Below are 24,695 nucleotides of genomic sequence, written 5' to 3' on the forward strand. Positions count from 1 at the left end.
TCTGAAAGAATAAGGGGAACCAACACCTAGCTCTGTGTTTGATCATCATCACTGTATTATTTGCAAGCCCTGGTCTACAAAAATGGCATGAAAAATGACTCCAGTTGCAATCAGAAAAACTCAGGTTTCACGTCTCATTTCTGTTTTAACTTCAAAATGATTTAATCAAATTTTCCAATACCATCTCTGAGACACCTTAGGTGTGCAAAGAAACACAGGAAACTCTTCAAAGCCATGCAGTTCTGGGGAGAAGAGTATGAGGAGGAATGGCACTTCACACAGAAATCATTTGGATTTCATAAAATATTTTTGCTACCTCATGGTAATGTGAAAGCTTTTTCATAATTGTATTTAACAATTGACAGGAAAACTGCAAGAGTAGTATATAATTCAGCTAACTTTATTTCTTGATTTGTATCCTTTCTCTCAGCTATGGAAGCCCTTGGAGAGGTGACTGGAGTTAGAGAAAAAGAAAGCACGCAATCTGCAGAAGCCTGGCAGGAAGGATCATTGGCAGTGATGACCTGAGGTTTGTAATCCACTCTGTAGTCCTTTGCACGATGCAATTTTAGTATTTAGGAAATCTCAGATCTTGCAGTGGGGAACCTTCTCCTGAACATGCAATACTTTTATATCATTTGTTAAGTCCAAGAATACTAATTTGCAAGACAGATAGAAGCTCTGCATACAGCTGTTGTCCAAGATCAAACTTGCAAAACGAGCATGCAGAAATGCCTGGACTCTTTTGTCACTCAAAGTAAAATTCCACTCTTTTAATAAACACCATTTGAAATTCTTTTGGAAGAAAAAAATGGTGCAAAGTTCAGGTTGTCTGGAAGGGCACATATTGGGGTCTCATGTACCTCTGAAAAAGACTCTTAGACTAGGATGGCAAATGGATGTAGAGTTCAACTCTGCCACACCAACACTGGCTACAATTCCTCTCCGTGATTTCCCCAACTGAGCAGGTGCCAGACAGGTGGATTTACTGGAATGAACAGAGAACTGCCTTGCAGAACAGAGTACTGCCTCACAGGGTGGGTACTTCTGAGAACGACAAAGTCCAGCAACCGTGTTTTCTGCCGTGATCCTCGCCAGTGCTCATGCTCTTGAGCATTGGTGTAAAATCCAAGTGGACTCTTTCGCCATCAGTGAAATCAGCAGTACGTTTAAGTGCTTCGGACAGCAAATTCCTTAGCACAACTCTGAGTTGTTACTATAGGGGTTTCAAGAGCATCAATAGACATGCTCAGCTTCCTCTAAGCCCAAAGGTAATTAACATTACAACTACACTTCTGCAGCTGTGCAGTCTAAATCCCATCCCCTCGACTTTGTAAAAGCAAAAGCTACTGTAGCAGTCAGATTATTTTACCTTATTTTTTCCAAGCTGCCATTCAGTACTTGTGTTGTCATACAGACGAAGTAGGACAGCACATTTCTCATTTAAATCTTCAGGCAGAGTTAAGTTTCTCATGAGGACTTTATACCTGGCAATCAAAAAGTATTTATTACTTCATTTAAGAGAAAAGTTCTATTTTTACCTTTTATTTTTTAATATTAGATTTTCACTTTATTCCTCATCATGACTCACATCTGAAGTACACAAGTCATTGTGTTTACCTTTTATAAAAGTCTTGAAAGGGCCTTCGGACTGGGAAGCCAGCCCTCCGAATCCTGACGGTCTCCAACATCCCAGAATAACGCAGCTGGTTAAGCACCACAGTCTGATCAAACTGGTCTGGCATCTAAAACAAGCAAGTTCAAAATAAAGATTTTAATAGCAATGGTTAGAGATGTCAGGGGAAATAAACACAGGGAAAAATATATGAATCTAACATGTACAAAGGCTAAAAACTGGCTACAGAATGTCTTAAGCACATTAGCAGCTCAGAACATATGAAAATATATCTGAAAATAAAAGGGTAAATTCATAACAATTTCCATAGATAAAACATGTACATCCCTATAATCCAATCAACTATCTCTTTCCATTTCTCATATGAAACTAACCACTACAATGCAGGACAAAATGATGGTAAGAACCACAGACCAGCTGACAGTGCAAAGCTCAATTATTTTGTTTCTTTAGCAACTGAACTTACAGTCCCTATAGACAATTCCAAATATCGAAGATACACTATTATAGTGCTGTGATAGTTTTAAAAAACAAAACCATAAAGTCAGAAAAGATTTAATTTTTAATGTAGTGACACTTCATCTACTGTTGACAGTAACACCTCAAACCTTAAACAAGCTGTATGTCAAGGAGTTTCTATTCTGAACATCAGAGATGTTTTCATCTGTAAATATAAAAAAAAACTTCTCTAAGTGTCTATTAGTTTGCATGCCATTTGGAACCATTTTCCATTTAGAAAATAGATAACCCTAGCCACCCCATCATGAAAACCAGTGAATACTGGTCAGTTGTGTTCCTGCTCCTAGGAGTCCTCCAGTTTCATCTCTGAAGCCTCCAAGTCACCTGTGCTTCTACTACCAGGTCTTGAGATAAGCCAGTGTCAGCCAATGCCACACAAAGCTACTAAGGACAGTGCTAATCACCACCCTGCAAAATGCTGACAGTCCTGTCACTGAAATAACACCACAGGTAAACGCACTCGAAATTCACCAGCTGGAAGTCCACTCAAACACACCAGTTTATCCTCCCACAGTCATTTGCAGAATTAGAGGGCAGTCTTTGGTATTTTGCAATTGAAAGTTTGGAAGGCAGGATCTCATAGCTGGTTTATATAAAAACTGAAGTGGCTCACACTCAAAGTTCTGCAGCTGATAGAAATGAGAGCAAGATCAAGCCCTGAGCAACTGTAAATCAGAGGACTCTCCTGTCATTTATAAACTGTCTTTAATCGTGCTTCTTGTTCAACCTGGCAAATAAATGACTCCCCCAAATTTGAACTTATCAGAAGTAATTTCATGAAAGCAGACTCAAAAGTTAATTAAAAACAGCTGTCTAAACTTTTTTTCATCTGTTAATGCATAAAACAAAAAAACTCCCTACTAGTGATGATAACTCATTTGCTAGCTTCAAAAATATTGATACATTAGCTTTTAAACCCTTCCTTTAAAAGGCAGAATGTCTAAAATAAAGCATTACAATTCTTCATTAGTTTCTTCTCTGGAGCAGTGAGAGGCAACTTCTCTGTATATGCAACAGCCCTTCTGCACAGAGCTGTCACAGAGCCATGAGGGAGAAGGCTTCCTTAGCCCTCACTGTTCCACACACAGCAAAATTTTTTGACCCCTTCCTTTGGCACAGGGACTGAAATTCATACTACAGCCTGAACCCTCCTCCACAGTCAATAGCACTAAACAAAAAATGAAAACAATTTTATTTATTTATTTTTTTAAAGTGGCTGGTCCCAGTGGTGAGCCCTGCCCTGCTTCAGGTTATCAGCGCTGCATGGCTGCAGGACCTGATCCAGCCTTAGCAGGTGGATGGGGGCTATGTAGAAATTCAGCCACCACCAGCTGCTCATGCCCAGTGAGATGGGCGCGTGGCATCCCAGGGAGGCTCAGGAGCTGCATCCACTGCGCCACAACAGCTGCTGTTGGGTTAAGGGTTCTGTCACAGAACCATAGAATATCCCGAGTTGGCAGTGACCCACAACGATCATCGAGTCCAACTCCTGGCACCACACAGGTCTACCCAAAAATTCAGACCACATGACTAAGAGCACAGTCCAAACGCTTCTTAAACTCTGACAGGCTTGGTGCCGTGACTAGGTCCCTGGGGAGCCTGTTCCAGTGCGTGACCACCCTCTCAGTGCAGAACCTCTTCCTGATGTCTGTCTAGCCTGAACCTCCCCTGTTGCAGCTTGACTCCATTCCCGCAGGTCCTATCACTGGTTACTAAAGAGAACAGATCGGCACCTGCCCCTCCACTCCCCCTCATGAGGAAGCTGTAGGCTGCGATGAGGTCCTTCTACTCCTACACGTGTTGGCTCAAAGGGCAGCATTCCCCGCCAGACTTGCGGTCAGGACAGCGTGTTTAGATGGGAGAATGGGAGAGGATACACCAAAGCCCAGGAGTGACACTGCGGACGGACAGATGGACATCTCTCCCTCCCTGAGGGAGCACCTCCTGCTCAGAGCCAGCTGGCTGCTCCACTACCTAATCCTTTTAATACCAGCCCCAGGCACTTAACAAATCAGAAGTCATCCACAAGGCCGGTTTGAATGATCATTACTTTTTTTTTTAAGAACAAAAAAACTTTTCATTTTTAGCCATGTTTTGATTCACAAGGGAAGAAACATTTTCAAGACTTTTTTTCCTGCAACTACAGAAGTTAGAAACAGCCTTTTGTCACCAAAAGCTGAGATTGTCAGTTTCACCCAACTTCAAAAGCTTGGATTTTTAAGCAGAAACTCAGAACACTGCAATAGATGTTAATGTGGTATCAGCAAAGCAACACAAAGACCAATGCAATTTTATTTACATCCGTGAATTTCCTTCACTTCCCATTACTAATTATTTTTAATCACTCCAAGACACGAGACTGTTAAATTGGAGGGTCAAATCCTGCCCTGGTTTATCACCGGAATTACACCAGTAACAAATCTGGCTGCTCTGAGTAACTCTGGGGGCAGTGGTAAGAGATTTGATGGACTCTATCCTACCCTTCTCAATATGAAGAACCAGAAGAGACAGAGCTCCCATCACCTGGGGGTTTTTGACTGGGCCATCCCAGAAACTCTTCAGTCCTCAGCAACAAGGAGAGCTGCAGCCAGGCAGCAGGCAGGGAGGGAGCCAAAACCCAAAACACTTGAATGCATCCATGGTTTCCCATGTCTTATGAAAACAACCAGAAGAAATAACAAATGCAGTCCTGTGCACCATACCTCAGCATTCAGCACCTTATGACTTGGTGATACATTTCACATCAGGTAGTTTTACATTATGGACACGGGGCATTTCAGCCTCAGTCATATAAATGCTTACAGGCAGGGATAACCTTAGGCACAACGTCCAGTCAGCAGGGCTCCTCGTACTTAAAAATCAATTGCATAAGCGTTTACTGAACCAGTGCACAAGGGCTATACATATGCCACTGTAGACAACTTCCAAGATGGAGAGCAATGACCACCTCCACTTGAACTGTGCTCAGAACAGCCACAACGGTGTTAAGTGTAGAACAGCATAAAATATCCATGCAAAGGATATTTCATCTATCTTCGGGGAGACCTTACAGTAGCCTTTCAGTACCTAAAGGGGGCCTACAGGACAGCTGGGGAGGGATTCTTTGTCAGGGACTGTAGCGACAAGCAGTAATGGCTTTAAACTGAAAGAGGGTAGGTTTAGATTGGATATTAGGAAGAATTTAGGAGGAAATTCTTCACCCAGAGGTGGTGAGGCACTAGAAAAGGTTGCCCAGAGAAGCTGCAGATGCCCCATCCCTGGAAGTGTTCAAGGCCAGGCTGGGCAACCTGGTCTGGTGGGAGGTGTCCCTGCCCATGGGAGGAACATAAACATTTCACTTTTACCACTAAACCCCTCTGACACACAAAATTGCCAGACAAAGTCTACGGACTCATATGCATCACAGCCACATTCAGGCACTGAGCAACATCTACGTGGAATTTCTTATACTTTGATAGCTGCAAGTCAGAACTGTTCTGCCTGATAAAGGTGTTTTGGGTTTTGCTTTTGTTTTGTTGGTGTTTTTTTCTGTTTTCTTTTTTTTTCTTTTTTTCAGTGCACTCTTTCACAGTACAACTTGTAATGCATCATTTCCAGCATCCAAACATCTCCCCTGAATTTGGGCCAGACAGCACTAAAGCCAAGGCTTTAATGTGACCTGGAGTCTGTGCTGGCGAGACTGTGGCTCCTTAAGCTGCTAAATGATTGCTCTGATATGCTGTGAGCCTCCTAAAGGGCAAAGCTTCTGCCTAAAATCACAATTAAAAGAAGCCACTAGGATAGACATCTAACACCTACGCATAATTTTCATTATAAAATCATTCCTTAGATTACAGTCTGACTGAGGTTGGGAAGAAGAACATCCCTTTTCCCTGGACAGCACCGTAAGTGGAGGCCCCAAGCAAATACCACACACACAAAACTGCAGATCGTTTGCTCCATTCAGACAAAGAGGATAATTGACTTTCACCAGTCAGACATCCTTTTTCATCCCAGAACTCCTAGCTGCCTCAGAAGAGCACAGCCACAATAATGACAGATTATGTACAGTCTCACGATTTTATTTAGGCAGGAGGAACTTCATAGAGAGATCAGGAGAAAAAAAAAAAAAACAGTGCCTTGCTTATAGATCTCACTATGGCAATTTAAGTAGGATGGTATGTACAGAGATGGAAAAGATGAACAACAGATACAAGGATGTGAAAAAGTAACTTTCTATTTAAAAAAACAGTAACTTTTCTCACAGTCATACTTCTTTAAATCTGTTCTCCTTCACTCCTAGAATGAAGTCTTGGCAATTTAACTCTGGAAAAAAAGCAGCATGAATTAAAAAGAGGTCAGTCTTCCCCTGCCTTGTAGTGGGTTTTTGCATCCCAAAGTGCATTGGTATCTTTTTTTCAGAAATAAAGTAACCCCTGCTTGCACAGGGGGACTTACTAAACCAGATCTTTCTGAAACAGTTCCCCACGGTCCACTGATCTCCATCAGCAACTCCTCGAGTCAAAACTAATGCCAGGCTTTTCTCCCAAATGGATTTGAAACGTGAATAAGTTAACTTGTAATACATAATCTGGCTGAACTGATAGGAAAATTTCTGTATTCTCGTTGTTTGTTTTTTTTAAACCACGTGACGCTTAGTGATTCTTATCCACACACACTACTTGGCAGCCTCTACTCATGCCAACGATTCAGTCCAACAACGTGAAAGAAGTGAAAAGGAAACAGCTGCAGTCTCAATAGGAAAACACATCGCAAAGACAGGATATGGACAGGGTCTAGTGCACTCTCGCTGTCATTCAAGAGCCCTTGAATTCAAGGGCACTGTAGTGCCATCCATGTTGGTCACCGTCTTACCTCGCACAAACCGTCTCACCTCTCTACCCCTGCTCCTCCAGCCACCCACTGTTCAGCTCCTTGCACCATCAACTTTGATAGTGTCTGCCTCTTCAACAGGGTTTCAACCCCAGAACTGCTACCCTTAGAACAGAATGAGCATGAAAACCTGCATGTCCTCTCCAAGGAAGTGGAGCATCAATCCCACAGATCTAAGACCATGCACATTTCAGAGAAAGATTAAGAAAAGAAACCCTCTGTGGTCTTGTCAAGCATGCAACTAACTGTAACTGGAAGAGATTCAGGTAAAAAAAAAAAAAAAGTAGCAAGTTTGACGCTGGCTTTGTTTTTGAAGATGTTTCCTCATTATCCCAGAGTATGTGTGTCTACACAGACAAACACCATGAAAGTACAGGAGGATAAAAAACAAAGAATATGTCAAAGCTAAAAAGTTTATTCCATATTTCCGCTTCATGGCAGCAGAAAGCCAAGCAGTATTTGGATAAACATAAAATAACGGTATTTTGCATGTCCAAAATTCTCTCAGGTTTTCATTCACATGACCCCCCCAAAAAAACAAAAATCCTTTAAAAAAATACTAACACTGCTGGTGGTAACTTGACAGAAAAAGAGCATACATATATTAAATCAACACTTATGCCTCAAAAAGTTCTCCTGCAAACTCCAGGTTGGATTTCACTGCTAACTCAATAATGATATGCTGCCTCATTTATATAATCTCTACAGGTCTGAACATGAAAGTACTACATTTACTAACAGCAAGCATTCACACGATTAGCTGATCTTCTCTGCAGTTCCAAATACTGCATCTGACCTGCATGATTTTTCTCCCAACCCTGAACAGCTCAGATAAGTGACAAACTGCAGAATTTAGTCGCTCTCATGCTGCAGGTTAGAGATGCCAGTGTTAAAAATAATACTGCATAGAAAGAACATGGTAATCTTAGAGTTCTTCCACTGCACCAAAACAGTCAAAGGAGTAGACTTAATAAATTAATGTAAAAATGGTTTTGTATTTATCCTCTGCCTGTCATTCAGCTTACTTAATAAGCAAGAACGTCTCAAGGTAATTTTAAAGAAAGCAGCCATTTAAGAGCTATACAGCAGTTGGTATTTCCACATTGACCCTTTGTACTAGAGTTTAACAATTTCAGCTGGGTCAGGAACACTACTGAGCTAGGTCCATTGACAAAGATGTCACATTTCAGGTCTTGCTTGCTTGTCTGTAGATAAGAATTGGAACTAGCTTCATAACTGGGGGAAGGATGCTCAAATGATTCTGACTGGCTTGCTGTGATTTTTTACTTTAATCAACAACAGTCAAACTCACAATCGTGGAGCTATTTAAATGAGTTTGCTAGTCGGTGTCCCTGTAGTCTTGCATTTCAGAGAAATTTTCTTTTTGGGTGTTTCATATGAACTAAATGCTATCCTGAGTAAACAAACAACAGCCTCTTTGTGAACCTTCCTTTCTAAAGGTATCTGAAGACAGGATTTGTCTACTTCTCTAACTAGTGGTGATATAAAAACCTAGAGAAATGCAACCTCCTCAGAATGACAGTGTATAATTTCTTACACACTAATTAAAACTTCATGGAACAGGAACAGATTGTTAAAGGCACAGAAATCTCCAGTATTTAAGCCTAAATTATCTGAGCATGTTTAGAGCCTTCTCTGCTCAGGCTAAGTTTTTTGCTGAAGTGAGCCTTTGTTACTTGAATACATTATTTAGAGAGTCCATTGAAATGCACAGCAGGTCTCACAGCCATTTGTCCCCAAACAGTGACTGCAGGACCATCCATGTGAAACAGACGATTAAAGAGCATTTGGAAAAAGAGGGATTTCAGATTTGGAGCAGCTCTGGCAGAGTCCCAGGGTAGCACCAGAAGGTGCAACTCACAGCAGAGTCCCCAGCTGGAACTTTTCATGGACCCTCCTTCTCCACCTGTGAGTAATCCATTGCCATTTCAACTGAGGTCGTCCTAATTAAAACCTCCAACCTGTGCAGACTAAACCCAAATCTGGCCTCATTCTTCCCACATTGTGATCGGTCAGCAGGCCTCTCCTGAAGAGAATCAATCAGGCTGCCTGATAGCTACAGACATACCATGAAGAAACACACTGTGAGGTACTAATTGCAAGGACAGCTGTCCTTCCTTACCAACCGCGCGTCAGGACAGCCAACACCAGTGTCACCATTGTTCATTACAATGGTTAAGAGAACAATGTCACATGCCTGTGCCATACATACACTGCTCCATGTCTGCTAAGCCTGCATACAAACCAACTGCACATGGTGAAATCCTGACCCTCCAGGTCAGTGGTGACTCTAGATAACTTACACAGACAAGGATTCCACCCATGTTTTGTTTTCATTTTTTTCACCATACTTTTAGTCATTTACAGCAGACTTTTCAACTATGACTTTTTTTTTTTTTTTTTTTTTAACTTGACAGCTTATTGGCAGGCTGACCGTAAGTCCATTTCTGTATCTAAAAGCAGTAAATCCTATTTTAGGATCGTTACTATAATGGGATTTTTTCTTGCCTACGTGGCACAGATAATGGTGTTTAGTGTCATGCTTTTATTCTTGAAAGATCCGAAGGTTTATGAAGGGTAGAAAATTAGGACAAAAATACTTGAGAACCTGTTACTAAGATGAATTTCATCTTACATGGCCAAAGTCTGACATAGGTGTAAACCATTTCTTGTAACTATCCCTGTAAGAACCTAATCCTGTCTACTTTTTTATGTCTACTGTAGCGTTACTACAAGTAATCTCACACTTTAGTCTGTGAAACCTTCCAAGTAGCTAGTTCTCACTAAAATGCTAACACAGTATTACTTCAGCAGTGGTACTGCGTTAAGCATCCTGAAATAGTACTGCAGATGACTTTTGTCACCACTGTTGCAATTCCCCTTGCTTTCCCTGGGTGACACAAAACTAAGCAAGCCTTTTATACAGGCTGCAGCTCCATAGGAAGGGAGAAGATACAGGGATATTATCTCCTCTTCTCTATTGCAAGTAAGTAGAAAGAAAGAGGTAGAAATGGCTGGGAATAACTTCACTTCCAGCCACAAGAGCTTACTGGCTACACGTGGGTGGAAGGAGCTAACATTGCACTCACAGGAGGACAAAGACACCAGCTCACGAAGCACAAGGAGAGCAGCAGAGGAACTGTAAATCCAAATCATAATAATCTGAGTTTGAGTCCCAGGGCACCAACCTGACACTTTCTCTTGATCTGGTCACACTCTCTTCCTTTAGGACCACGCACCTGAATGCCATTTAGGACTTAAGTCTTCTGTTTTGGGGCATTGCTCTTAAGAGAATGCTAAAAGCTCTCTGGTATTTAAGAAATCAGTTTAGTGATTTGTGGGCTAACCTGTGTTCCTCAGCTGTGTGACTGCGACTGAAATATTGCATCCAAATCTGAAGTGCAATAAAGGAAGATGCTAAACTGGAAAGCATTTAGAGAGGAGCCATGAGAACAAAGATCAGACTGAAAAAAAGCAGCAAGGGACTTCAATAAGAGCCTTGAGAAGCTCATCAGTGAGAAATCTGCAAGGCCTTGATGATAATCTGTAAGTAGCTAAAGTAAAAGTTTACCTTCAACAACAGTTTCTAAAATGTAGCAGATAAAGACATAAAGAGCATGAAACTCAACAGAAGACATATTTAAACTAAAAGGCATTACTTCCCCCCCCGACTGTGTTAACTGGAATAGCTTACTCCTGATGGTGGGACCCTCTAAGACCACTAGAACTAGACCCTTCAAGAAAATGCCGGACTTCCTTCTTCCAGCAGGTGCTATTTTCCCTACAGTTTGCCATGCAGCTGGTTCAACTAAATGATCTCAGTGGTCCCCTTTCAACACTCTATTTGTGGAAAAAATGCTAATTTATTTATTTAAAAAGCTTAGTGCTGGCTTCTATAACCTTTGGTATGGGAATTCCCAAACACGGACTTTGCATCGAGGATAGGAAGGAGACACCCAGCTCCTGACCCACAGTGCTCATTGTAATCCAGAACTGCGCTTCCCAGACACAAGCTTCATCTTGGCAGGGAGCAGGTTCATTTCTTATGCAAGTATTTGACAGTCCAACAAGGGAAGTTTGGCTGACTGTCTAAGACAGGCTGCAGCACTGTGGACTAGCTTAGATTAAGTCATTACAAACCCTTCACGCATTTGGCAGCAAGTAACAAAAAAATCCTTCACATCATCAACTCCAACCTTTAAAAAAAGGAAAAAATCTTACAACAATCAGGAATCACACTTCTGAAAACTGTAAAGTTTAAAACTAATAAAAAACTGAGTTATTTTTAATTAAATGTGGAGCGTATGTGCTTGTTGCATGTCCATGAAGGCCAGCAACTTCCTAGTTGAAAATCAAAAAACGGACTCAAGCAATGTTAGGAAGTTAGCACTTGATCGCACCCCTTTTTCAATACTGCAGCCACAAGCAGTTTCTTTTTCTCTGATGCATTTCGCTCCTACACACAGTTTGTTCTCTCACCAGACCACAGAGAAGCCTATAGAGCACGCAGACGATATAACGCGCAGATGTGCTGCTTTCTCATGAAAGTCAACTTTCCAGTGCAATTCCTGTATCGAGGAAAAGATCTGAATTAAAGGAGTTATCTCCTAAGGAGTCCTCTCTCTTCTTCTTCATGTATCAAGCCTTTTGTTGGAAAGTTGTAATGGGAAATTAGCCAGGCTTCAATCCCGGCCAATATCTGATATGTGTAAATTAGGAACGCTGCAAAATATTCTGCCGCGCAGCTTCGAGTTGCTGGGAAACCAGAGGTCGGGCAGCACTGAAAGGGCAGATTATTCCCATCCCGGCAAAGGCACAGGGCTCCATTCACCGCATGGCCCCAGCTCTTGCTGCTGGCTGCAGCAGTGCCATGACCCAGTGCTCCCGAGGCACAAGCGCTCCTCGGCCCCCTGGGACCCCCGTGCTCAGCCCACAGCAGCTGCAGGCTTGCACAGCTCTCCATGCCGAAGTTACCCCTTCCACCACCACATAAAACTTGCTATTTCACATCACTACCAAGGACTTCGTTGTTCAGTCTGGGGGTGCCCAGGACATCCAGGGGCTGCTTTACGTTCTAAAACCTGTAAGAGGGCATTTCAGATCTTTCAGATACTTACATTCAGATACGGTGTTAGCGTGCAGGAGGACAATCAAGCTTACAGAAGAAAGTCATGAGGATCCCCATGATCAGCACAGACATCTATATGGCTGACAAGAGTTGCATGATGGCCTGGATAAATGACCCAGCTTAGTCCCGTATAATCAGTATGTTAAATACTACCGCTTCTTTTATCTCAGCACGTCTCAGATAGCATCAGTCTAACTTTGGCATTTTTCTTAGGATTTGGTCCTTCATTCTTGCTGCTCTTCTATCTCTACACATTCTTACATTATGCATTCAGGGCTTGCTCTGCAAATCTACAACCAGCTAGAACACCAGATACCAAGGCCAACTGAAATGCGCATACATCTGTGCGCGTGTTTGCAGGGGAAGAACAGAAAATGAAGACAGTTGTTTGTTCTTCTGTATGTGCATATCACAGAAAAAGGCAATGCATTTGTTCTCCTTGGACTCCTTTGTTAAAATGCAACAGATCCCCCCCTCTTTAATTAAGAGTTGGAAAGTCTCCTACATGACTTCTTTGATGTTTGAGAGAACCACATCAAAATCAAATTAGTTTTTTTTCTGTTAGTTCTGCAATTTCCACCCTAAGCCAAACAAAAAGCCTCTTTACTGATTTCTTGATATACTATCTAAACAAAGGGTGGAGGACCTCTTTCCCTCTATATTCCCCCCCATGCAGATCACAGCTAGCTGTGCTACTGCAGTGTCCAGGCTGAAGGAACAGATGAGTCAACATCAGCGGCAGAAGCTTGGCTAGAGCAGCAGCAGCTAGCTACCCACACTTCCTACCAGCACTGCTAATAATTTCACTTGGCAGACCAAAAACAAACAAAAAGAACACTGTGATTTCATTGCTATAGATAACATACTGGCAAACGCTAACACTTGCAAACAAAGTGACCGTATATTTTTCTCTCACAAAAAGAAGTTGCACCAACTTACTTGTTTGTTCCAGTTCCCGTGTAGCTTGTGAAATAAGAGCTAACTACAGAGTCGATTGACTTTGCAGTATTTGCATGATCCAGAGTTACCCAAAATAGATGGCAAGAATTCTCCCTTAACACCAATATGCCATTTAAAAAAACAATTAATACAGCTATTAAGTGATCTAACTGCACGTGTGTATCTATATAAATATGTATTTATATAGATATAGTATAAGTATAAATATATAGATACACATACACATAGAGAATGAATTATAACAGATGATAAAATGACATCAGTGCCTAATTAATTTAACCTTCAACCACCACCTCAGTGATTTAACTGGGATGCCACTGTTCATCTCCATGAAGCATGCAGAATTTACATTCAGGGACACTGATCAATGGCCCTTTGTTTCTCTAAGGCAAGTTCCATCTTTTCGTAGTTACATGAAGCACATGCTTAGTTGACTCCATCCTTTTTTTTTTTTTTTTTTTTTTTAAAGAAGATCCTGTGGAAAAAAGCTCTGCCCTTATTTATGGTTTTACAATCTGCTGTGTCACATTTAAATAAGAACGTGCCTCTTTCTGCCCCCCAGAAGTGTATTTTCCTCTATCCCTGTTCACCATGATCAGAAAATCTGGAAGACACAATCATGAGAAACCATGACTGGTAAGATGCATTTTCACTGCTGGCATACCCAACCTACGTTTTCCTGGGACTGGAGAGCATTGTGGACTGCACTTCACTGGAGCAACAGATATTGCTTCTTTGCACAGATGACTTGCAATGTCAGTCTGGGTACACTATTGTAAGAGAGCTGTACATATGCCTCACTTTTTTTTTCCAAAGCTCCAGGTACTCCATTATGTGCTGACCAGCACACCCAAAGCAGCATGAATAACTTAAGCAAAGCATTCAGACATGCTCACTGAAGCCAATGAGATGTATATGCCCTTTAAGAACTTGGCTGATCTTGAGATGCTCTAGGTTGAGCACGCCAGTGGTCACAGGGAAACAGCAATTTTGGATGGCTGAACAGCAATTTCTTCTCTGAGAAATTTATACACTGGCGCTAAGTATACAACAAAACAGAACCCTTACATGTTTGAGTCAGAAAGAGACACTGAAGATAGAATCAGCTTTCCTAAACAAGATTTTGTTTGCTCTGTGAATGATTTGATTACATTAACTACTTCTGTGATGCTAACTTAAGTGCTAGGCCACTTTCAGCAAACGTCATCATTTCTGCCTATGAAAGACTACTTAGTTAATGATAGTGTAGCTCTGAGGCTGGACACCATCTCTTTTTGTCTAAATATGCACAAGTTGTGTGGCTGGCAAACTGTAGGCAGATATACTGGTCCTTTTCATGCTGAATCTGGGGCAGCCATTCATTTGAGAAAGCTGGTGTCACAAAAAGTTTGGCATTTATCTGGCTTTCTGAAAGTGGATATATTCTCGTAATTCATCTACTTTATCTTTGCTTGATTATAAAAAGTTTGAGACCAACCAAATCCCCTAGTTACTACGTACCTAATGTTTAAGATTTCCAGGTCCACAGAGAGTAAGTTTTGAAAATGCCATTATAGATCTCATCATGTCAGCTCTGAAAATATAGCACAGCACTTAAGTTCAGCAACAAACTTGCTTTTTCTACACCAAACATTGTGTAATGCTCACAGGTGTGTGAGACAATCCAAGGTGGCAGCCAAAACTAGAAACTTCTCAGTGGCCTGAATGATTTACACAGTGCAAAGTGCTTCTTGGCTCATGTGCAGAAAACCAGGAACTCTGCAGACCGGATGCCTAAAGTGTACACTTACCCTGTGTTTGGGACCAAACAACAAACTTAATGCTGTCCACAGAGCCTGCAGAATTCTGCTTTCTACCACCTCCACAGCAAAGCTCCAGGGAGCTTTGAGTCCTGCCGTCCAGCTCCTTATTGCTGGAGCAGGGAGCATGCATCAGGAGCTTGGGGGAGACAGACCAACAACAGCAACCTCAAACTCTTCCTGTAGGTTAGGCTAATTGCCATCACGCAGGTAGGACTCAGCTGTTGTCCTGCAACATGGATTTTACAACTAAATTCTACTTCATACAACTAAAAAAGCAATCTCATTTCTCTAACATTGACATAACAACAGTGTTAGGAATGGACATGCCTTGCTTCTTAGATGTATCAACTTCCTAAAAACACTAGAAAACAATTTGAGTGTTTTCAACAAAATTAAGATGCTTTGATGCCCTTTCAGCTGTTTCATGTTTGAAGTATGTTACAAGGTGACTGCAAGATGTACTTCATGAACTTTTCACAGTGAGTTCTTCTCCCATGAAGTCTTTGCTTGTTTTCAGTATACTCTGATTAAATTAACGAAAGCCACACATACATACACAGATACAGTTAAATATGAAGACAAAGTTTAAGAACTGACCCAAGTCTACTCTTCAACATTACCATCCGCTCTTAACATGACTTTTGTATTATGAGAGTGTCTCTGATAAAGATTTGTGAATACTACAACTTCCAGATAATTCCTATCAGCAATCTAGCTGTATTGAAAAAAAAATCAATGTTGTTATGCTTCTATTTATGTTGCAAGGTACACAGGTTGTAACTACATTTTTTTTGAATAAGCAAATAACAACAAATGAGAAACAAAATGAATGCTCCCCTTTTTGAAGCTAAGCAGTTTTAGCAAAAGAAATACCAAATACCTTTAATTCATGTTCCATACAACAAAAATACCACCTACTTTTTGACCTACTGCCACTGTTACCACTTGGGGTTTAGAAGGACGTATCTTAACATCAGCACGAGAAGAACAGTCAGGAGTTATGAGAATCCCCTTTCCCAGTTCCATATGCACTTTATCAGATCATATCACCTCCATCTAGATTTGCAAGGCAAATCTAGGGTTGGTCGTCTTGAGACCAGAATAAAACTCCCATAGACTTCAATGACACAGGATCAGACCAATTCCCTTCACAACAGGTTCTCTCAAGCAATTTTAGCTTAATTTTCTACCCTGTGGCTGAATTCTAATGTTCGCAGAGGCAAGCTCTTTAAGTGGGAAAACAAGAGCAAAATGGAGATCCCAGAACAGAGCTGTATTACTTGCTGGGCTGTGGGGCTTGTTTCATGGGGGGCAGAAGGAGGCAAATGACACAGAGCAAAGACAAAATACAATGATGTTATAATATCCTTTACGTTACTTATATATATATATACAGGCACATTCAGTTTCCTGTGTTTCTACAGTGAAAGAATTACTGGCTCAAATGTGTCCCATCAAGTTTCACCAGCAGAACTACAAGAGCAGTTTAAACCTCTGGGTGCTGCAGATAATCTCACTAGACTCTCCCACCCCCGAATGCATTTGTCCCCACTGTCACTTTTTTATAATGTAATCGAAGCCAAACTACAGCCGTGCCTTATGCCTTAATAAAGTGCAGGGATACTACATTCCTAAACTTTACATAGCTGGTTCTCCTGAATCTATGCCATGAATTGCTAAACAACAGAAAAGATCTTTCTCCACAAAGCAGACCATCGCCACAGCTCAGATCTTCCCCCCTCTGCACACACAGCTCCAGCTCTGCTGACTTTTTTCCTGCTCTGCGAACAATCACTCCTTTAACTTTCAAACAGAGCATGATTTAGTAAAGCAGACCACTTCGAAGGAAAGTTCTCCTGGCGTTCAAAAATATGATTAGACCCTTAATTTAGTCATTTGTTCATAAACCTGATTCTGCATGCATTTAGCCTCTTTAAAAGAAAATACAAGACCAGAAACATTTCCAATACAGCTTGCTCTGCCAAACTCTAGGCACTTTCTTTTCTTTTTTCTACAAGTCCACTGCAGCTCCAAGCATGCAAGATTAAAATTATTAAAAACAAAAACACAACTGCATGAATTAGACCCTTACCTTTTAAGGCTTCTTCACCCTTCAGCGTTCACCCATTGTGAAAAACTGAATCTTTAGCAGTTGCAGCTATGCACACACACAGAGACCAGGGCTTTCTTCAGCTCACTGGTATTTCAAGTCTTTCATGTGATATCTTTGGCTGTACTTGCTTAATTCATTCCTGCTGCACTCAAAGGAAGTCAAGCCTAGCGAGGGCTGGCTCTACAGCAATCGCTGTAGATATTCCTGACTAACAGGACAGCAGGGCTAATCTCACTTTATAAGCATCAAGAATGTAAATATATTTCACAGCCAACAAATTCCTAAATCTTAAGAGATAAAACGCACAAAATGCCCTAAGACACAGTTCAGCAAGGGAGTTACAAATGCTAAAGTTTTTGCTAGAGAACAATACTCTCTGCCCCAGATACGCTTTTGGAGTTTTAACGATGGCTATTTATCATGGACTCTGCATATTCCCTTGTAGTAGTTACCATGAGAACACAGCAAACAGGATTTGAATTTAAATTGCCACCTAGAGATGAGGGAGGACTTTTTTTTTGTTGTTGCATTTAAAAAAAGAAAACTCTGAAAGCTTGATGAAGTACACACTTTTTCCACGCACACATTTTGCATGACAATGCTTGCAATTCAAATACATGGTGCCAATGCACCAGAAGGAAGAAAAGCCAAGTTCTTTGCTTGGTATATATAAAAAGAAGCTACTTCAGATTTGCGATCAGCAGTTGCAATTCTGCAAATGCCTGTCCATGTCACCTAACCACATACAAAGGAATTCAGAAAACACACAAAGAAGCCAGCAGGTAGTGCAAAATGCAGAGTAAGACCGGTAAGACCTTATGCTGCTGGCAGAGGAACTGCTGCGGCAGTCCAAGTTCTCACTTTTAAATATCACAAGGATCAGCTCAGAAAGAATAACTACACAGCAAGTGTTGCACTCGAAAAATACTCCAACCCTAGGCTCCCCCCCCCCCCCCCCCCCAAATTGGTCTGGAGCTCGCTGCTTGGGCCACCTCCTCCCAAAGCAGCATCTGCTCTCCACACAGCCTCCCACCCTGTTCCTGCGAGGACACCACCACATTTACCAGAGATCTGAAAATGACCTGTGGACAGACTCCTACCAAATGGTCTTTCTGGAGAACCTGGCAACTGGGCACTTTCACAAAACACTCAAAAAAGTCTGTTTGCCTATACTGCCTGGGATTTGTTGCCATCTTTGCAACACAGCGCCTGCTCCCTCTCTGGTAGCACCCATCCCAGCTCTCGAGCTTTAAACACCTCACTTTTTACAGTCCTTACACGTGGTCACTGAAAGAAACTCTAATACACTAGCAAAGGGATGCCTTGTCAGCCCTGCTTAGTTAGCAACAAACCTTGATGAAGAAGAAGGACATGCCTGTCTGGGCAACTGCCTGGAGAGAGGAATGACCTGCTTCAGCCCAGCAAGCAGCTGTGCTCTGAGACAGGGACAAAGGGGCACCCCGGGCAGCATTACTGGCACGCTGTGTGAAGACATCAGAGAAGCTGGGCAGTGCCTGTGCAGCACAAGACTCGCTGCAGGAACAGTCTTGTTCCATGGGTTCAGATCCACATGTAACGTTACTGCTGGCACTTTGCAAGCAAGCATTGCTTTCCTTACACCCACTCCCTTTATCACTTTTACCTGAGGAGTCTTCTAGTGCCTGACCTAATTACTCAAGTGATGTGCCAGAAAATGATGCAGCTGGGACATACTCCACAAGTCTTGATTTGAAGCTATGTAATTCTGCAAAACCCAAGGCGACAAGATCCAGGTAGCTGAATTAAGCAGCATCAGCTGGGCATGGTGCCATACCTTATGACTGTGCCTTCCTGATGAAGAATAAAGCCTTATGAGAGCTAGTTAAAGCAGTAAGGACAAATAGTTCATACTTGGCCCTGTGTACTTGTGGCAAGAGATGCGAGAGCGGGGCAACATGCTCTGCTTTGGGGAAATGGCTGGTCTCTCCAGGAGCATGAGCCCAAACAGCAGCGCTCTGAGCCATACCCGGACTGCCTCGGCAAGTCTGATCCGTGCTCAGAGCCTGCGGCTCTGCTTCCTCCAGCAGCAATGACAGCAGTAATTGGCAGCCAGAGAGCCTTCTTAAGACAAATATTTATTGAGAACAACTGAGATTAAAGACAATTTTTTAAAATAGGCAGGAAGGATCTCTAATACATGAGCAATTACACACCTCTAAATGAATACTACCAGACCATAGCTTTCTACAGACAGTACCACACACCCCCTGCAGTTGTAGCTGTGCCACATCATATATTACCTTTACTTTCAAAGTATTACAGGGAAGTTGTAAGGGCAATGACCAGGCTTTCTGTTCTCTTCTTCTTATGGACAGCCAGTCAAATTTACCTCATAATGTGCCAGCTCCCAGCACCACCAAACATTGCAGCTTCACTGCAGAAGTGCTACCCCAAAGCTCTACAACTGAGTCAGTAAACCATAAAGATGCCTCCATTTAGAGCCTAATGCTTTTTAGATTTTAACTGCTGGGCTCAGCCTCTTAAAAAAAAAAAAAAGCAAACAACAAAAACCACAAAGACATCTACATGCCAGTCTGCTGATGGACTGAGGCTGGTGTATAAAGTACACGCTCGAGATAAACTGCAGTAGGATTTGCATAAAAATTTGAAGCTGGACCACTGTATTAAGGATTTTTTAAAATAAAGACTTTTAAAAATAAATATTTTATCCAGATGGATAACAATCCTGTGCTGAAGGTTTAGCAGAATAGCCTTGAAGTTCAGAGCCTCCCTTCCTGCATCATTCAGGTTTTATGTCAGGGCTGTTCTCGCTGCATTGGCATTATAGTTGCTCTGTCCTCATGCATGTTTCTGCAAAAAACCTCTCTACAAGGTAAACTCAGTAATTCATAGAGTCAAGGTTCAATACGACAATACTGTAATTCCAGCTTGACAACCAGTTCACATACTGCCTTCACTGAACTTGTGCCTGCTCCACACCCTGTGTACAATCATCGTTGCAGATGGGACCAAGCTGTTCTTCCATTGTTCCTTTGTACCACGTTCCTGAGCTGTATTTCTAATTGGTGTTTAGGTCGTTATCATGCTATACTTATGTCTGTAATGATTCAGAGCTATTTTAAGAGTACAATTTTCATTCAGACGCCAAGTGAAATAGGTTTGCATCTTATTTCGTATTAGGGGACATGCTGCTTGCTATTCCAGTGTCTCATGGCTATTAATGACCCATGCCTCAAAGAACACTGCAGGTGCCAATAGCCTTTTACCTTGATCCCTTTAAGTGGCTCTGTCCCCAGAAGCGCTGTTAGCAATCTTACTGCCTTGATAGTAATTTTCCCAGAATGAATACACACATGATGACAGGACTCCTAAGTAGCAGTAACTCTCACAGAATCTATTACAGACCTTTTTGTACCAGCCTTTCTTGAATTGCAAAGCTATTAATAGTTTTCCTGTTTCTCCCTGTAACCCCTAGCTTTGCAGTAGGTTTACAATACAGGTTTAATTTTGTCTCATTTCTTTACCTCATCTAGTTAAATTTTAAGATTAAATATATATAAAATAACTGCAGACAAAAAACTGCCCTTTCAGAGATCAAACACTTCAGAGAAGGTGGCTTTCATCTTGCCAGTAGCTAGACTATCACTGCAACAGAGGAATAAGACCAACAATAAATGAACAGAAAGCAAAGTCAGTAGAGGCTCAACAATTCTGTTCAGGTGACACACTCACAACACACATTTCCTAAAAGAAAAAAAAAAACACGTCTACATCAAGAATTTCATGCCAACTCTAGTGAAACCAGGATTTTGACCATCAGGATCAAACTGGAGTAAGACCTGAGCCTGTTTACCTATGTGCATGATAAGACAGCAGTGGCTGAACCTGTCTCAAGAGCAGGGAATTACAGAAGCAAGCTGTACTAACGCAAGTTTTAAAATAGATCAGCACAGATGAGGCTGTCCCAGAGAAAAACACCAACACTAGAGGTAGGGGCCACCCACAGGGATTATACCAACATTAAGACTGAAGAAAAATTCTGAATAGAGAAGGGAACTCGAGAAGTCACTTGAGCCAACTGTCAGAGGCTGGCTCCTTCTGGCCAATGGGAGAATTTCTGCCCCTGGAAGAGATCGCACAGAAAGTTCAGATCTTAGATTTACCCTGAACTGTCTCCTGAGCAGCACCAAGGCTTAACAACTTTTTATTAATAAGAGCAAACCTTGAAGAAACATGCAGCTGAGTTGCTGTCGAAGTGGATGTAGCTTGTTTTAAAAAGACTTAAAAAAAACAAACAAATAATATGCACAGAAAGAATAGATGAAGAACAGAAAAAGCAAGGTTGACGGGATGAATCATTATCAGATAGAAAAGGAGGCAGGAAAAGAAACACGAGAAAAAAAAACAGGGAAACTTCTGTGAAATTTTAGAAGGATGAAATGATATGTAGCTCTGAATGATGCATTGAAGTTGAAGGGAATGAAGGAGAAAGACCCTTCATTAGCAGAAAATACTCATTAAGCATTCCAAATGGAAACGTTTCCACGTAATGCCCAGTTCAGAAGAGACTGGAAACTGTGAAGACAGATAGACTGATTGTTTAGAGGTCTCCCAAAGATTAATGGGTCCTCTGTTCTTCTGTCTGAGGCCTGCTTGCTGAAATGTCTTGTGACAAAAGGTCATGTACTCTATGTGCTCCCTTTAGGAAATTGCTCTAATGAGTGTAGATCCTGCTTTGATATGTAAATGTTTAGTAGTTTATTGCATGTGCTGAATTGTTTTTGCTTGCCATTGTAACATATTTGAAAATTAAACTTTTGATCAATTAAAAATCAAATAATTACTGTAAATTATCATCTCTCTTATGAATAAACTTTAATGACTAGAAGAGCAGAGGAAGTCCTGTCTGCTGCATGTTCTGCTTTACAAAGCTTTGAATGTCTTCCATCTGCTCAACCTCATTCACCTACAGAATTCAAACACGCTTCTACAGTAAAATAGCTCTCAGACACCATCTCCTCCTCTCCAGAATTTCAGAGGATGCTTGCTGATAGATGTATTACCTATTCGTACCCAGTCATGAGGGTAACGAGTAGTTTGAGAGGTTTGCTCTTGACAACACAACTTCTGCTCTCTCTTTTCTGAGCCCTTCTGGTCCAGCTCTCCTTTAATGCTGCATATTTCAAAAAAAAGCAATTAAAATGGCCCTTTCTTTCACATCATTTGTTAATTCTCAAGCACCATTTGAATTAAATACCTTTTGAAGGGTGGCATTTTAGCATTCCATGTCACTGCCACCACAGAGTAAAACCTACAGACAGAAAACATACTGAAAAGCATCCTAATTTCTCCATTTCAGCATCTCATCTAAATGTTTCCGGCAGTTCTGTTTCTATCCAGCCCTGCACAGTGAGGCACATATGTGGTAATCCCTGGTAGTTCATGTGTTGCTAACATCCCTCTGAGCTGTGCCAGTTCACAGCTATGCAAACCAACCCACCTTGTTTTCCTTTGTCTTGCTGAAAAAAAGCAAGATGTCATATGACAGGACAAACTATGAAAGACAACTCTAACATGATGTGCATCCACAGAATCCAGCCAAGCTACAGAAGAGCCAGATGTCACCCATAGACCTGCCGCTGCAGAGGTGTTGCAGCAGGAGCAATACCAAAAACTACACAAGACTGGCACTAAAAATCTCTGTGTCTGTGAGATGGAGAGAACAGATAGCAGTGCCCAGCAGACAGAACTTAAAACAATGAATCCCTGAAATGCATTCTGAAAATACCTTCTTGAGTGAAAAATGCCATTCACGAGTATTATGTATGGTTTTCCTTCTCATTTCCCATCAGGTCTTCTACTGTGCCAGCTCCTACAAGTAAAATGCATGACCCTTTCCCTACTACAACATTAATCTAGTTCTTCAAATAGGATTTCTTTAATTTGATTCAACAGCTTCACTAGGTAACTTGCAATCAAATTAAAGCAAATGGAAAACAAGGACACACACTTTTGTGTAAGTTTTCATTGATATTTTTGTGCACACTTTGAAAGGGACTGTCTACAGGAATTTCCAAATCTTTCTTTCTGCACAGAAACCTACAATTAGACATGGTTTCCTGAGACTGAAGCTGTCTCAAGATTCTTTAAAGATTCTGCTTTCACAGCTGCTAATTCTATGAGAACTTTGTTTTAATGCTAATAAAATGTATGTGCAGATATAGTAGCATATGCCAAATTCATCAGGGATGGAGCATTCCAGTGGGAAAAGAGTGTGAGAATGACAAGGAATATGGGAGTGGGAACTCAGTAGTTTTCTTGCTATGGAAATGCAACAAGCACCCAGCCCTTGCATCAACCATGGCAAATCCTTGTGACTTTGGCACTACGGAGATGAGCTTGACTTGGATGCAAATGGACAAACAAGAAAAAAAAATGCGAGTTACAGAAATTCTTCTTATACTCTAGTGGCAGAAGGTGGGCTTTATAAGGGTTGCGGGGCTTCCAGAAAAGAAATGGGAACAGAAAAAAAAAACCAGGCTTTTCAAAACTGCACTCCCTCAGTGATCAAGAATGTTGCTACACACACATGCTCATCGAACACAGCTGCCAGCAAAGGCTCTGTCACCCATGGGGTTTTGGCTGCCTTGTGGCTGCAAAGCAAAGTGTACTCAACGACTTCAGAATACAGAAAACAGGTCCCGTTTGCTTACTGGCTAGTTCCTCTCACTAAGGTGCCTGCAATCTGCATGTTATTTCACATACTGCAAGCAACAGTGCAAAAGCGTAGTTAAAAACAGCAGCTGAAAGCATGTACAGTCAGGGATGTACTGTACAGACTATCCAAAAAGGCTGGAATTAAATCTGCCTGGTTTGATGCTTTATTGTCCTAACTACATAACCAATAGTAATGTAGTATATAAAACCAGATTTATAGAAAAGTGAGCTATTTGCATTGTGAAAACCATAAACCATTTTTGTTAGTACCTCCACCTGTTGCATTTTTACTTATGCAGACCATACCGAACAATGGTCTATAAAGCCAGAAAATGACACACAAAGTCCCAGAATATCAGGACCAGCTAACAATATTAACATCAGCAATTACTATACTGTTACCTCCATCTCCTACAAAGCCCTCAAACATATCTAAGTAAGTCTTGGTATCTTCTTTCATTATCTGCAACTCAAAGACAAATTGATACAGTAAGCCTGAGTTTCCAAGTCTGTTTTAAAAACATATTTTGTAACAGAACTTAACAGCCAGCATGATTACGCCTAGAACTGTACATAAATTGAAAGAAAAGTTTGATTCATTATATGCACCACCATTCACTTCCTCTACTGATTTAAAACTAGCATTGTAGTTTTGACATCTTTTTCCTAAAAAGGCTCTCACAGGTTATAAAACGTTGCACATTTGACAACTCTTTCCTTTATAACCATCCTTAGAGCCACACAGAGAGTTTTGAGCAATGGCTATTGAAAAGGTGCCCAGAGACAAAGCCTGCCTGAAAAAAAAACAATCAGAAACCTTTCCCAGTACCTTTACTTTGCAGATTCTTTTACAAAGCTGGCGAAGAATGCCACTGTCTACATCACACATCTGTAAACAACCAACCAAGCAGTGAAAGATTAAGCCTG

The 24,695-nt window shown here is 41.4% G+C and overlaps 1 protein-coding gene and 1 long non-coding RNA gene across 5 annotated transcripts in view; one reads left to right on the top strand and one right to left on the bottom strand.

The window, feature by feature from the left end:
- Window positions 1-21,939, top strand: part of LOC308189764 — a 55,729-nt gene extending 33,790 nt beyond the window's left edge. For both annotated transcript variants that reach the window (XR_013946590.1, XR_013946591.1), the window contains 2 exons: window positions 431-529; window positions 8,793-21,939. This is a non-coding gene — a long non-coding RNA (uncharacterized lncRNA). The remainder of the gene's footprint in view (window positions 1-430; window positions 530-8,792) is intronic.
- Window positions 1-24,695, bottom strand: part of MYO10 (myosin X) — a 552,927-nt gene that overhangs the window by 31,443 nt on the left and 496,789 nt on the right. For all 3 annotated transcript variants that reach the window (XM_080580154.1, XM_080580153.1, XM_080580152.1), the window contains exons 20-21: window positions 1,621-1,745; window positions 1,373-1,487 (exon numbers count right to left, since the gene is read on the bottom strand). In XM_080580154.1, the coding sequence (XP_080436280.1) occupies window positions 1,373-1,487; window positions 1,621-1,745 (240 nt within the window). The remainder of the gene's footprint in view (window positions 1-1,372; window positions 1,488-1,620; window positions 1,746-24,695) is intronic.

The sequence above is a fragment of the Anser brachyrhynchus genome (assembly GCF_964034855.1).
Source record: "Anser brachyrhynchus genome assembly, chromosome: 2".
NCBI lineage: Eukaryota > Metazoa > Chordata > Aves > Anseriformes > Anatidae > Anser > Anser brachyrhynchus.